A 15,213-nucleotide genomic window follows, 5' to 3' on the forward strand; every position below is an offset into this window, starting at 1 on the left:
GTAGCATCTCTGGTCAGGTTTAATATCTCTTGTTGGTTTCACCTCTGCCTGTAGCATCTCTGGTCAGGTTCAACATCTCTTGTTGGTTTCACCCCTGCCTGTAGCATCTCTGGTCAGGTTTAATATCTCTTGTTGGTTTCACCTCTGCCTGTAGCATCTCTGGTTAGGTTCAATATCTCTTGGTTTCACCACTGCCTGTAGCATCTCTGGTCAGGTTTAATATTTCTTGTTGGTTTCACCTCTGCCTGTAGCATCTCTGGTCAGGTTTAATATTTCTTGTTGGTTTCACCCCTGCCTGTAGCATCTCTGGTCAGGTTTAATATCTCTTGTTGGTTTCACCTCTGCCTGTAGCATCTCTGGTCAGGTTCAACATCTCTTGTTGGTTTCATCTCTGCCTGTAGCATCTCTGGTCAGGTTTAATATCTCTTGTTGTTTCACCCCTGCCTGTAGCATCTCTGGTCAGGTTTAATATCTCTTGTTGGTTTCACCTCTGCCTGTAGCATCTCTGGTCAGATTCAACATCTCTTGTTGGTTTCATCTCTGCCTGTAGCATCTCTGGTCAGGTTTAATATCTCTTGTTGGTTTCACCTCTGCCTGTAGCATCTCTGGTCAGGTTCAACATCTCTTGTTGGTTTCATCTCTGCCTGTAGCATCTCTGGTCAGGTTTAATATCTCTTGTTGGTTTCACCTCTGCCTGTAGCATCTCTGGTTAGGTTCAATATCTCTTGGTTTCACCACTGCCTGTAGCATCTCTGGTCAGGTTTAATATTTCTTGTTGGTTTCACCTCTGCCTGTAGCATCTCTGGTCAGGTTTAATATTTCTTGTTGGTTTCACCTCTGCCTGTAGCATCTCTGGTCAGGTTTAATATCTCTTGTTGGTTTCACGTCTGCCTGTAGCATCTCTGGTCAGGTTCAACATCTCTTCTTGGTTGTAGCATCTCCGGTCAGGTTCAACATCTCTTGTTGGTTGTAGCATCTCTGGTCAGGTTCAATATCTCTTGGTTTCCCCTCTGCCTATAGCATCTCTGGTCAGGTTCAATATCTCTTGTTGGTTTCACCTCTGCCTGCAGGATCTCCCTTCTTTGCTGTTAGCTGTCCCAAGCCTGGTACAGACCCTTGTCCTCTCATGCATGGACTATGGCAGGGGCTGCTGGGGGTTTGCCTGCCCCAGGTCTGTCTCCTCGCTCCCATCCTTTCTCTATCCATCCACCAAAAGGGATCTTCCTAATGTGCAGATCTGACCAGATCACACTCCTTGCTCAACAGACTCCTAATGCTCCCCACACTTGCAGTAGCCAAAATAAAACGCTCTGTTTGGTATTCCAGACCTAGCCTCCTCCCCCTTTCCCTTTCCACTTTTCTTACTGCTTCCTGTTGGCTGTGTCCTCTGTAATCCAGTGATGTCGGCCTTTTCTGTTCCTTAAACAAGATGCTCCATCTCCTGACTCTTGGCTATGGACTCCAGGCACTTTCATTGACTGTTTCCCATTCCTGGAATACTCTCCTTTATTTCTTCCTGTCAATCTCCTTGGCTTCCTTTCATTCCTAACTAAAATCCTGCCTTCTACAGGAAGTCCTCCCCAAGCTCTCTTCATTCCAGTGTCTTTTCTCTTTGAATTATTTTCTGCTTATTTGTATATTGTTTGCTTGTTTTCTTCCACATTAGATTGTGATCTCCTCCAAGGTGGGGACCATTTTTTGCCTCTTTTTGTAAACCCAGAATTTAATACAGTGCCTGGAACATTAAGTAGGTGTTTAATAAATGCTTCTTGACTCACTGACATATAAAGTGCTCGGCAAACTTAAAGGGCTATTATTATTGGATTATGAAAACTAGGGAATGACTTTTGGGCTTTTTAAATGGTTCCAGGATGATTTGGTAGCCCATAGGCAATTTCTAGCCATCACTTACCTTCTTCTTGCAGCGGGGGAAATGGATGTTTTTAGAGTTCCTTGTATTAGTCACTAAAAGAACAGCTAGATAGAAAACTGTGTTAGTAAATTTTTCACAGATACTCAACTAGACCAAGTTTATTGTTTCATGGTGAGCTGTTCTGGGAAGACTCTTAATGCTTTTAGCTGGGCTTGAAGGTAAGAATCACGGCATTGCCATTTACTCCCATCATGGAGGGTGATGGCTGTCATTGGTAATGGAGGAATTATCGGCAGCGGAGAGCTTAGCGTGCGACAGCATGCTTGGAGAGCTGGCGTGCCAGTAATAGAGTTGACCCCGAGCGGAGTGGAGATTTCTTTTTGCTTTTCAGTTTTTCAGTTTTTGACATCTGATGGCATCGTTCCTCCTTAGAGCTCAGAGCCAACATTGTTCTCAAGGGAGAGCAGCCTTTTGTCTGATGTTCTTTGGATGTGATTATAAAGGGCCCTGGGGTCTTCAGAGCCACACGATTCTGTATTTTAGAGAAAATTGCTTTTAGATCCACTCCTGTTGGTTCCAAGTGGAAGGTAAGAATTAGCTCGTGCATTCTGTGAGCTAGGCTGACACTTGACTGGAAGGTCTTGAGTTTGAGCCTTCTGTAGATATCTAAATATACCTGGCTCATGAGATCTTAGTAGCAGCTTCCAGCTTCCTGTCAAGTGTGAGAAAAGTATGATTCCTTCCCCTTTCTTTTGACTTCATCGAACATTGTGTGCTACGATTTGCTAGAACATCGCTTAGAAGTGGTCCTTCATCCCAATAGCCTTTTGGAGTAGTGATTGGCTCCCTCAACTAGGATGTGTTGCAGCTGCCTTGGGCTGACTTACTGAAGATCTTTTGGCATTTCCAATTATGTTTTATTTGTGATTTATTTTTCCCTCTCTGAGAAAAGATTTCTTTTTTATTGTTGTTTAACTTGAGGCAGTAGCTTCATTTCATCTGTCACTCAGTATCATTTGTCCTAAAAAAAAAAAATCTTTTCAATTATAAATGGACTTCCTTTGGATGTGTTGAGAAAAGATTTATCGTGATGCAATTTTTCAGAGGTTGTTTGGGCCAGGCTGGGTTTCTGCTGTTGCTGCTTTTGTGGCGAAGCCTCCTGCAATTGGCTTTTTGTATTTTTGCTTCTCCGGGGCCGAGTCCTCTCTGTTGGAGTGTAGCTCGTTGAGTTCTGTCATTGGATCCTGGCTAGCAGCGACCTTAGAGATCATTTTCCCATGTTGTAGATGAGAAAGCTGAAGTCTAGTGAGGAAAAAGAGTCCTCTGGGGTCACAGAGGAACCTGCTGACAGCGTCAGACGGTCCCCGAACCCGTTGCCTTTTTCCCACCGTGTCGGGGTGTATGGTTTAATTCCCAAAAAGGACTTTTCGAGTTTTTGATAAATGGAAAAGACAAAAACCGTGCGATTCAGGAAAGGTTGGGAAACAAAACCCCTCGAGTGTTGATAAAAATCCTTTCTCTTAATGTGTAAAAGAAGACTTTCTCCCCCGTAGCTGAGGTCTGTTGGAACACGTGAGGATGGAGGTTTTAAACCGACCCAGATCGGGGTTCATTCTCTCTTGATTAAGCTGAAAGAATGGAACCACGAGTTTAAAAAGCCCTCTGTTGAAGTGGGGAGTGCAGCATGTGGAGGGCAGCCGGCTGCCGTTTGGGGCTCAGGAGACACAGTGTGAAACAGGGGGAGCATTTGAGGCTCTTTAGAATGTCACCCCTTTTTTTTTTAATTTTAAAATTAAAAAAGTGCATCAATAGCTCTCAACATCCACCCTTGCAAAACCCAGCGCTCCAGACTTTTTCTCCCTCCCTTCCCCCATCTCCCCTCCAAACAGCTCCCCTCGCCGCCCCCCAGCAGATCCAATAGCACCGACAATTGTCTTCTCGGTTTCTTTGGGACTTTGGGGGGAAGGCCGCCCCTTGGGATCCCAGTCAGGATGTTCCATAGACCGACCTTGCAAACGCTTTATCTGATGGATGGATAAAAAACGGAGGCTCCGAGAAGGAGAATGGAGCGCTTGTTTTGGGCAGAGCCGGGACGAGAAGCCTGTTAGCTCAGGGACCCCAGGCTGGCGGTGGCTGTGGGGGCCCCTCCTGAGGCAGGGCTGAGCCCTTAGTGCTTTCTGAGCCCCCGTGGCTTTCTCTGAGTCTTCCAGAGAGGGAGCCACCTCTGAGAGGGGCAATAATCCCGACTTTTGTGATGCTCTGCTCTTGGCAAGGCCTTTGGGGCCTCGGAGCCCCGGGAGGAGTCAGAGCCGGGCTAACGCGTCTGTGCCGTCGGGCGGAGGCCTGCCTCTGGCCCCCCTGCTCCCGCCCAGTGCCCGGCCCTGGGCTGGCCGACAGTTCTGGGATAGGCTCCGGCTTTCCTGCCTGGGTCCTCATGCCCAGAACGGATCCGTCCCTGCTCATTTTGTTCCTCAGGGATACGAACCCAAGGACTGAAAGGTTCCGGATCGTACTCTCACTGTTTTTATCCTTCTTTGGCTTCTGCAGGAAGGAGAACCTCTGCTCCCCCATTTAGTGCCTAATCGAGCGCCGTCCCAGCAGTCCTGAGGGGCTTCCTGCTGCAGGGCCCCCCATCTCTGCCTCCCTCTGCAGGGGCCATGGTGGGCGACTCAATATTCATTCACCCCTTTGGCTGGTGGGGACCCCGCTTCCCCAGCCCCACCAGGTGGCGCCTTCTGCCAACAAAAGGGGACAGTTTGGTGAGAGCCCGATGGATTCTGGGGCCCTCTTAGGTCGGAGCACTCTGCCCCTCCTCTGTGGCCGCCTGCACTTATTTAGCACTTATTTTAGTGTAAAAACTGTAGGATTTATGCAGTCCGTGGGCTCCATGATCACCTCCATCCCTTGGAGGAGGAAGACGCCTCCTCCTGGTCACAATTGTGAAAGGTCTCTTCTTTCTCCTCTGATTTTTTTTAATGATGGCAACTTTTGCCTCTGGGTTGTCTTTCCGTTCAGTGGAGCTGCTTCTCATAGATGGCCCAGGATGCCGGGGAAGGACCTCGTTTCCACCGATCCTTAACAGGTTTCTTCAGCAGCTTATGTTCCATTGGGAGCAATCCCCTCAGTGACTGATGCTTTTTTCACTTGTTTTTTCATCTCTCTCTCTCTCTCTGTTGGTCTCTCTGTGTGTCTGTGTCTCTATGCCTGTCTTCGTTTCTGTCTCTCTCTTCTTATTTCTCTCCCTCTGTGTCTCTTTGTCTTTGTCTCTGTTTTGCTGTCTGTCTCTGTCCCTGTCCTTCTCTCCGTGTCTCTCTGTCTTGCTGTCTATCTCTGTCTCTTTCCCTGTCTCTATGTTCTCCCTCTCTATCTCTGTCTTTCTATCTCTATGTCTCTGTTCTTTTTCTGGTGTGTTTCTCTCTGTCTCTGCCTTTGTTTCTCTCTGTGTCTCTTTGTCTGTCTCTGTCTCTGGTGTGTTTCTCTGTGTCTCTGTCTCTGTTTCTCTCTGTGTCTCTTTGTCTGTCTCTGTCTCTAGTGTGTTTCTCTCTGTCTCTCTGTGTCTCTGTGTCTCTGTGTCTCTGCCTCTCCCCCTCCCTCAATTTCTTTCCATCGATCAGCATTCTGCTTTTTAGCCAGGATTGCTGACAGTTCCCACGCCGTGTCCCATGCTCTGACCCGTCAGATCGCCCAAGGTCCGTCTCGTGTTTCTCCCTCCCCCTCCCAGGCTTCTGTGCCTTCCTCCATCTTGCACCCCATCTGCTTGCGACATGGTCCTCTGTCTCTCCGTCCCCCTCTTCCCCGGAGCTCTCCAGCCCATCCTTTCTCACGCGATCCCTGTGCACTTTTCTTCCTGTTTGCAGGAATGTTCAGTTTGAAAGTCCATGAAGAGCTGCCCTTGGAGAACTGGGTTTTTCCCAGAGTCCTCCTGCTCCTCGATTGCCTGTTTTCTGGTTGGGAGCTTTCATCGCCTCTTCTTCAGGTTCTCCGTTTCTAGGAGCCGCCGGCGTGTTCCTGGGAATCTGGGAAGCCTCCTCGTGGCCGCTGGGGCGGGATAGCAGTGAGATCGAAGCCCGCGGTCCGTGGACATGTCGGCCCGTCCCCGGGCGCCCCAGATCCTCATCGGGTGCTCCCATTTTTCATCATTTTAATTTACGTGAACAAAAAGGGAGCATTCTGGCAGCGTAGCTGGGATGTAGTTACTCTGATGGCTCAGGGAGGGCAGACCCAGGATCCCACCGATGTCAGGAGCTTTGGGGGCCGTGTTCTGCGTTCCAGTCCGGACAGGTCCATCTCCGTGTGGCTTCAGGTCAGGGACGAGTGACCATTCCAGGAGGTCCTGTCCTTCCTCCTCGGTCTGGCGGTCTGATGTTGAGGGAGCCCCGTTCTGCTGAAGGGGGAGCCCCGTGTGACTGTGGGAATATTGGCCAGTGTTTTGCCATCTTGCAGGGGCCGTCTGGCCTGCGCTGCCCCTCCGTTGGGCTGCTTTGACGCCTGCTGGGCTCGTGGGCCGGAGCAGACGGACCCCCTGAGCCTCCACGCCTGCCTTGGAGCCGAGGTGTAGAATGAATCGTAGAAGAGACTTTCTCCTCTCCATGCAGGCTGCTGCTGGTGGGCGGCTGTGAGACCGAGGAGGCGGGCCCCTCGGAAGCCCGTGGCTGCGGCCTCTCCGCTTGGAGAGTCTTGTCCGGTTCGCCCTATTACAAGCCGGTGAGCTGCAGCGGGGACGGCCTTGCCGTGGTGAGTAATGACGGCCGGGCTCGCTGTCCTGGGGGGCTCTGCCGACCCCCCGAGAGCCCTGCAGGGGGAGCCAAGGGGGGAGCGTGGGAGGCTCAGCAAACCCCCTGGTTTTGTCACGTGTTGGGCCGATCCAAGGCTCCGGTGTTTGGCTGCAGAAAGGAGGAGAAGCAAAGGTCCCAAGGGCTTGGGGGGCTGATCACTCGCTCCCTATTATGGGTGACTGTCGGCAGCTTGGTCCCGGGGGCTTGGGATGAACCCCCCCCCCCCCCCCCAGCTTTAGTGAGAGAAGCTGAGCTAGTGGAACGGAGGGCGAGGGCCGTGTGCCAGGGGCCCCTGGATCCCACCGCCTGGGCTGCAGGCTTGTGGGCACTGGGGAGGCAGGGGAGCCCCCAGAAGAGGAAGTGCTCCACGGCCACACTGAGTTTCTGTCCTTTAGTTAATCTGCGTGTATTAGGCGCTGTCTGTGTGCCAGCTCTGTGCCGGGGGGACTGGGCAGGGTCTGAGACAACAGAGGCGCTCGCTCTCATTCGACCAATGCCTTGGGCACATCGAGCCGGACAAATGGGGAATCTCGCCTTGGGAGTTGGTTCATGTCACTGGGCAGATGCTCCCTATGAACCCCATGCTGGGGCAGCCTCCCCCGGGGCCTTCTGGGAAGCCTGTGCCAGGCCCGTGGCGTGTCCTGGGAGGTGACCGTGGGGCTCCGCGGGCTCTCCCGGCCATCAGCCTCTCGGCCGTCCCTGCCTTCTCTGATTTCTTCTTCTGTTTTCAAGGTACCGAAGAGACTGGGGCTGCTGAGGATCTTCAATGTGAAGCTTTACAGCCGACAGGGACAAGAGCAGGTGAGGCCCCGGCACGTGAGGGATCACATCAGGCCCCAGGGGGCTCTGCCAGGCCCCGGCTCTGCTCGGCCTCTGGGCTGGAGGCGCTGCCCAGTGCCCCCGGGAGCTGCCCAGAGTGGGGTGCCATGTTCCCCTGTTCTGGGGGCGCTGCCCAGAGCGGGGTGCCATGTTCCCCTGGGCTCGGGGGCGCTGCCCAGAATGAGGTGCCATGTTCCCCTGGGCTTGGGGCGCTGCCCAGAGTGGGGTGCCATGTTCCCCTGTTCTGGGGGCATTGCCCAGAGTGAGGTGCCATGTTCCCCTAGGCTCAGGGCACTGCCCAGAGTGGGGTGCCATGTTCCCCTGGGATGCTCCACTCTTGTCCCTCGTGCCAGGCTGGTGGGTGCTGAGGGGCAGAACTGAAGCTCAGAGCACTGTGCTGGTTATTAGGAAGGGGATGGAGCCGGCTGCTCCCCCGGCTGCCGGTTCTTGCCGAGCAGGTTCTTAACATGCGCCATCACAGAGTTGTGCTCTCTAGAGACATCTCCAAAAAGACCCAACAAGGTTCAGGTCTCGGGACGCGACAGCCTCAAGTTTGATTAATAAATGAGATGATGGCCAAGGGGGAATCCAGGGCCTGGGACGGCGGGCCAGGGTCCCTTATTCAGGGCTGGGGCCTCCGGAGCCGGAGCTCCATGACTTCTTAGTTACTGCCCCTGACTTTGAAGAGAGAACTGGAAATGGGGTTTTCTCTGTAGCTTCCTGGGTGGAGGACTTGCTAGTATTACTCTGACCCACTCGTGGGGCCGAGGGGCCACTTGGGGAGCCTTCAGGCCCCGAGAGACATGAGCTGTACCTGGGGAGGGCAGAGAGCGGCTCCACGGGGGGAGTGTACAGGCCCAGCGTCGGGGGCTCGCTCAGTGAATGGAGACGAATCCAGACGTCCCATCATGGCACCGCCCTAGAATGAACAAGCGATTTCCGTGGCTCTGGGACCTCGGGCCTGGTTTTTCTCACTTTTGCTGACCTCGGTTATGCCGTCTGGAGGACACAAACCCGCAGTCTTCCGTGTTCCCCAGGCCGGCCTGAGAAGCCCCTCGGGCCCCCGTTAAGTAGATAGGGATGGCTAGAAAATAGTATGGTGGCTTGCCCAGGACTCTCCTTGACCCAGCCCTTGTCCCTCCTGCTCCTGGCCAGGACGGGATCTACAAGATGAGCCTCTCTCCCGACGGGACGATTCTGGCCGCCATCCACTTCTCCGGAAAGCTGAGCTTCTGGGCCATCCCATCTCTCCGACAGCTCAGGGAATGGCGCCAGGAAGAGCAGGTAACGCTCCTGGTTCGGCTCCCGGGCCCAGCGGGAGGGAGGGTCCGTGTGGGGTCCTGCGGGACTCTGCCATTCATGCCCAGCACCGAGGGATTCTGGGTTCTCAGCTGAGATGGTGAACCCGGGCCTGTCCTGTCCAAGGGTGTCGGGCCTGGTTTGGGCTCTGAGGATATCGGAGGGAGGTTTAGGGAGTCAGAGAAGGGCCTGCCCTCGGCCTCCACATCTGGAAAGGAAGGCTGTCCTGTGGGGGGGTGGGGGTGGGGAGGAGGGGATTGGGACCCCCATGGGCAGGAAAACGGGTGTTCTAGACATGGGGGACAGGTGGAAAATAGAGTATTGGGGGTGTGAGTTTGTGTGAGTGTGTGAGAGATACAATCAGCTTGACTGGAAAGCGGAGCGGGGGATGCTCTGGAGTGGGGAGGCAGCCGGACCCCCTTCCCCCAGGCCCGAGGTGTTGATGGCCTGTAGGGAGCTCGTCCAGCTGCAGCCTGCGCTGACTGTGATTTTTCTTTTCAGCCGGGCTATGATGCAATCAACCCCAACTGGAGATTCTCCACTGAGAAAAGGAAGAAAATTAAAGGTGAGTTTGCAGGGCTGACAGCAGGGGAGAGAAGGGGAATGGTACCAGCGCCTCAGGGCCTCCGTGCTCCCTCCGGCCCCACAGTCCCGACCCCGAAGCCACTGTCCGAGGTGGATCACGCCCAAGATGTCCAAGGGCCCAGCTCGGGCTGCTGGCCTCCGGGGACTTCTCAGCCTCTCGGAGACGTAGACTTGTCGCCTTTGTCCTTGGTCTGAGATTCATCAAGACTCATGTGGAATTGTTCAGACATTTTAACAGGCCTTTACCTCCTGTATGGCCCAGACTCACAGAGAGCTGGAGCCCTAGCGCGCCCATGAATGGCTCACAGTCTGATGAAGCAGGAAGTTACTTTAAAATTGTCTGGAGAAAAATGTTGGGAGGAATCGGTGGATCCTGGCCTGTACTTTGTCATTCTGGCTCTGCCCCGCCTCCTACCTCTCACAGCCTCTTTACTGGACCTCTCCTCCCCAGCTTTCACCTGGCTTTGTTTTACAATCACGCTTCTCTACTTGTCCTGAAAGTTTTGCAAGAAAAGTATGAAAAGAGAATTAACAGCTTGAGATAAGAGGCAAAAAAATTTAAAAAAATAACAACTTAATAAACAGAATTGATCAAATGATAAAAAAAAAAAGATACAGAAATCCACTGAAAAGAAGAAATCCTTAAAAAGCAGAACAGGTCAAGTGGAAAAAGTGCTTCCAAAATTCACTGAAGAAAACAATTCATTAAAAATTAGAATTGGGCAGCTCCATGGGATAGCAAGAAACCATAAAACGAAGTAAAAAGACTAAAAAATTAGAAACAAATTGGAATATTTCATTGGAAAAACAAGTGATCGGGAATAGTCTGCATGGCTGACAGAAAGGAGGACAGATTAAGGGAGGGAGCAGTCAGAAGCAAAATAGAACTTTGAGAAGGGACAGAATAAAAAGAAAATGATAAGCAGAAGAAAATGAGATGGAGGAAAATAAAGTTAGTGATCCTCACTGTGAATGTGAATGGGTCAAATTCACCCATGAAACAAGCAGTTAACAGAATGGATTGGAAACGAAAATCCAGAGTCACATTTACAAGATACAGCTTGAAATGGGGACACACACAGAGTTAAAATAAAGGGCTGTAGCAGAGTCTATTATGCGTTAGCTGAAGTAAAAAGACAGGCAGACAATCATGAATTGATCATCAAAAAAACTACTTTTTGCTAAAAGTTCTATAGATAATGAAGTAAAATTATTTTTTTTATGGCAAATTTCTCTGAAAAAGTCCTTTTTTCCCCCTCAAATACATAAGGAACTCAAATTTATAAAAATGAGAGCCATTCCCCAATTGATAAATCATCAAGAAATAGGAACAAACGTTTTTTTTTTTAAATAGCAAAATTATCTGTAATCATGAGAAAAATGTTCTAAACTACTTTTGATTAGAGAAATGCAGATTAAAACTTTAACCCCTGAGGTATCACCTCCTGTCAGAAATGACGAATGCTGGCGGAGCTGTAGGAAGATGGGTTCATTAATGAGCTGTTGGTGGAGTCGTAAGCTGGGCCAGCCGTTCTGGAGAATAATTTGGAACTCTGCCCAGAGGACAGACGGCCGTGTGTGTTCCCTTTGACCCAGCAATACCCCCATTAGCTCTGTAGCCAAAAGAGATGAAAGAAAAAGGAAAAAGACCACTTTGTACCAAAGTGTTTATAGTAACTTTTTGTGGTGGCAAAAAAATAATGGAAATCGAAGGGATGCTCCTCAGTTGGGGGGTGAGAGAGTGAGTCGTAGCGTGTGCTTGGAATAGAATAGGATCGAGCAGCGTGATTTCGCCTCGGTTGGTCTCCCCTGTCGTAGATAAGGAGTCCTATTACCCGCTGATCGACGTCAGCTGGTGGGCGGGCAACGCCGTGACCCTGGCGCGCTGCTCGGGCGCCCTGACCGTGTCCTCGGTGAAGACCCTGAAGAACTTGCTGGGGAAATCGTGCGAGTGGTTCGAGCCCTCCCCCCAGGTGACCGCGGCCCACGACGGTGGCTTCTTGAGCCTGGAGGTAATTCTGCGCCTCCCAGGAGAGCAGCTGGAGGCAGGCGGGGGGTCTGGTCACTTGCCCCTTGAGGAGTCTGTCAGGCGGCACTTAATTAGCCCACACTGTGGGCCAGGCTCTATGCCAGGCTCTGTGCCAGCCTCTGGGAATGTAAGGAACGGCTAAATCTGGCCCTTGCTCACGAGGTGCTGCCAGCTGGTCAGGAGGGAAGGGTGAGCACTGTGTGAGCCGGGCATCCGGGGAGAAGGGGCAGCATCCTCAGAGGGAGGCCCCGAGCTCAGGGAGGCGAGTCAGGAAGGAGGCCGGGGGCAGCTCAGAGGGGAGAAGGGAGGTTTAGGGCGCAAGCAGAGAAGTGCCCAGGGCAGCCAGGAGGAGGCTTGGGGGGGGGGACGGGCACGGGGTGGCTCAGGAAGGCCCGTGAATGCCCAGCAGCCTCGTGCTGTCCTGGAGGCTCGGACCCCTCCGCAGGGGGCCCGGGAACTGTGACGGGTCCGAGCCACAGAGCCTTTGGGGGCAGCCACGCCCGGAGCTGAAGTCCCGGGGCTTTGGGGGAGGCGTCAGGGGTGCCTCCTGGCACCGGCCCGGAGGCTGAGGCTCCCTCACGCCTGCTGGGAGGTGCCCGTCTCCTCGCGGGCTCTGCCCCTCCCTGGGGAGCTCGGGTTCCCACGGCCCGCGCCCGCTCCTTCCCGCAGTGTGAGGTCCGGCTGGCCGCCAAGAGGCCCCGCATGGAGGCCCGGCCGGGGGAGGGCGAGGAGGCCGACGGGGACTCGGACTCGGAGGACGAGACGTCCGCCAGGGCCCGCTACTTCAGCTACCTGCAGCAGGGCCTCTACTTCGTGACGGAGATGGAGCGCTTCGCCCCCCCGCGGAAGCGCCCGCGCGCCCTCACCAAGAGCTACCGTCTGGTCAGCCTGCGGTCCACCACGCCCGAGGAGCTCTACCAGCGCAAGGTGGGCACAGAGGGAGCTCTAGGTGCCCTCCAAGGCCAGGGGGGGTGCTCGGGCACGGCGGGGGGGGGCACATGGCCGGGGGGGTCTTTGTCCGGCTGCATCTGCCCGCCTCCCGCTGCGGCCGGGGGGCGCCGAATGCCACGCTGCAGGGGGCGCGGGGGCGCGGGCGCGGGTTACTGACGCGGGCGCTTCTCGTCTAAGATCGAGAACGAGGAGTACGCGGAGGCCTTGTCTCTGGCGCAGGCCTACGGGCTGGACACGGACCTGGTCTACCAGCGGCAATGGCGGAAGTCCAGCGTCAACGTGGCCTCGATTCAGAACTACCTGGTGAGGGGGCGGGGTTGGGGGCGGTTACTGGGGGCAGGGAGGGCGTGTGCCCGCGGGCATGTGCCCGTGGGTGTGTTTGCTCACGTGCCTGCAGGCCGAGGAGCCGCCCTCTTCTGCCCCCACCAGCGGGGGAGGAAGCAGCGCACTCCGTCCCGGCGCTTGCCCCTTTGGGCTCAGGCCCGGCTTTGGGCCCATCACTGACCTGTCCAGGAGGACGCGTGTCCGAGGCCCCCGGCCGGCAGAGGGAGGGGCCGCTCCCGGGGGCCTCTTGTCACCCGCGTCTCCGCTTGGCTCCCAGAGCAAGATCAAGAAGCGCGCCTGGGTTCTCCACGAGTGCCTGGAGAGAGTCCCCGAGAACGTGGAGGCCGCCAAGGAGCTGCTGCAGTACGGCCTGAAGGGCACCGACCTCGAGGCTCTTCTGGCCATTGGCAGGGGCGAGGACGACGGCAGGTGGGGGCCGGGGCTTCCCCCTCAGCCGGGCTCCCCGGGCTCCTCGGGCACCTTGGTGGGGGCTTCCCCCGCAGCCGGGTTCCCCGGGGTCTTTGGGCACCTTGAGGTCCTTGGGCATCTTGGTGGGGGCTTCTCCCGCGGCCGGGCTCCCCGGGCTCCTCGGGCACCTTGGTGGGGGCTTCCCCCGCAGCCGGGCTCCCCGGGGTCTGCAGCAGCTGACGATGTGGCGCCCGCCTTTCCCCGTCTGTGTGGCTGTGCCTGTGGCCCCGGGGACGGGCCTTCAAGGTCCCCTTTCCCCACTTTACATACAAGAGGGTCAGGGCCATCAGGGAGAGGGGGGAGACCCCGTGGGACCCCAGGGCACTGCCAGAGCAGGGCTGGTCCGGGAGGCGGAGTCAGTGGGTCCGGAGGGGGGGATCTCGGGGGTCAGCCCCGCTGTGAGGTCCCTCCTCCCTCTAGGTTTATCCTGCCTGGGGAGGCCGACGTGGCCGAGGTGCCTTATGCGGACCTGCTGTCGCCCGCGGGAGAGGCTGAAAGCGCGGAGGGCAGCGCGCCCGGGCGCCCGGATCTCCTCCGGCTGGTGAACTTCGGGCAGTAAGTCACATGCGCTCATGCCGGGCCCTGGGCCCCTCCCACCTCGGCCCCTGGGGCTCCGTCCCACTTGTCTCTCACTGTGGGGGTCGGTTCCCGGTGCCCCTCCCCCCCCACGTGGCCCAGACTGAGGGTCTGGCGTTGTCCAGTCATTGGGTGACCGTGGAAACCTGTGGGGGGACCTGGAGTCCCCTTTCCCTCCGTTCTGAGCCGGGGTCGGGCCGGCCGGTCCCTCGGGCCCTGCTGAGCCGAGTCCAGGAGCCCGCTGAGGGCGGCCGGAAGCTTCTCCAAAGTGGGGGGGGGCTGTTCCATGGCGGGGGGACACCGGGGCTCAGTGGGGGGCCGGAGTCCGGAGGCATGTGTCACCCTCCCCCCCCCCCCCCCCCCCCAGCGATTCCTTGTCACCCCCGGGGAAGGAGATGGTTCCCTCCCGAGGCTTGTTCCTGCCGGGCTCTGCCCCTGTTAAGGGAAGACCCGCGCCTGGGCCCCTCCCCCACCCCTCCCCCAGCCTGACGCGGGTCCCTCGGCGCAGGCTGACGCTGGAGCAGAAGGAGCTCTGCCGCTGCCGCCTGAAGCTGCTGACCTACCTGGACCGGTTGGCCACGTACGAGGTGAGAGCCGCGGTGAGGGGCCCGGCAGGGCCGCGGGGGGCTCTGGGAGCCCGCTCTCCTGCTCCGGTCCCGCCCTCGTGCGGTCGGTCCCTTCTTGGTCACCCCGGCCGCCCGCAGACCTGCCCGGTGATTCTGGGGGACTCAGTTTCCTCATCTGTAGAACGGGAGGGGGGGAGCTGGTGGCCTCTGCGGCCGCCTCCTGGCGTCACGGTTCTGGGTTGGCCCGGCCCCGGCCTCAGGAGGAGCTGATGGGGCTGTCACCGGGGGCTGCCTGGGGGTCTGCGGGCTCTGGGCTCTGCCAGTCCGGGGCAGCTTGTTCCCCCCGACCTCCGGTCCGGCCGGTCTCCTGGCAGCCCTCAGGGGTCCAGTCTCCGGGCCTGGAGAGCAGCCGCCCGTTACTCTGGGACTCGGGAGCCCCTGAGTCCCTGCCGGCCTCGCCGCCGTGACGAGGAGGGCGGGGCGTCGGGCGGCTCCTGCCCCCCGGTCACTGGGGCCCCGCCCCCCGGCGGCCGCTGACCTGGGTCACGGCCATTGCCCTTCTCGTCTCATGAGCCACCGTTCCCCAGGAAATCCTGGCCGTGCCCCAGGTGGCCGAGCCCAGCTACGACCCCGAGTTCTTCAAGAGGTTCAGAAACCAGAACATCGTCCTCTCCGCGAGAACCTACGCCCGGGTACCGTGTTCTGGGGCTCGTGGGGGGCTTATGGGGACGTGGCGCCTGGGGGGCCGGGGGGAGGGGGACAGACGCTCATGCTCCGGACCCCTGGGGGGGATCACTGCATGGGCCCGGCTGTCCGGGGCAGGAGAACGGGCCGGGCCTCCGTGCTCCCGGCTCCAGATGAGGGAGGGGGCGCCCCTCCCCCAGCATGGTCCTCCCTGAGACACGTGGCTCGAGGACTCGGGGAGGGGGGGGGGCAGCTCAAGGAGGG

The 15,213-nt window shown here is 56.5% G+C and overlaps 1 protein-coding gene across 1 annotated transcript in view; it reads left to right on the forward strand.

The window, feature by feature from the left end:
- The window catches only part of NBAS (NBAS subunit of NRZ tethering complex), a 99,386-nt gene that overhangs the window by 14,330 nt on the left and 69,843 nt on the right, over nt 1-15,213 (forward strand). The window contains exons 10-20 of the mRNA XM_051974119.1: nt 6,469-6,607; nt 7,381-7,449; nt 8,623-8,751; nt 9,268-9,331; nt 11,170-11,363; nt 12,050-12,307; nt 12,509-12,634; nt 12,933-13,084; nt 13,544-13,678; nt 14,208-14,286; nt 14,853-14,957. Coding sequence (XP_051830079.1) covers nt 6,469-6,607; nt 7,381-7,449; nt 8,623-8,751; nt 9,268-9,331; nt 11,170-11,363; nt 12,050-12,307; nt 12,509-12,634; nt 12,933-13,084; nt 13,544-13,678; nt 14,208-14,286; nt 14,853-14,957 — 1,450 coding nt within the window. The remainder of the gene's footprint in view (nt 1-6,468; nt 6,608-7,380; nt 7,450-8,622; nt 8,752-9,267; nt 9,332-11,169; nt 11,364-12,049; nt 12,308-12,508; nt 12,635-12,932; nt 13,085-13,543; nt 13,679-14,207; nt 14,287-14,852; nt 14,958-15,213) is intronic.

Source organism: Antechinus flavipes, chromosome 2, assembly GCF_016432865.1.
Source record: "Antechinus flavipes isolate AdamAnt ecotype Samford, QLD, Australia chromosome 2, AdamAnt_v2, whole genome shotgun sequence".
In the NCBI taxonomy this organism is placed as follows: domain Eukaryota; kingdom Metazoa; phylum Chordata; class Mammalia; order Dasyuromorphia; family Dasyuridae; genus Antechinus; species Antechinus flavipes.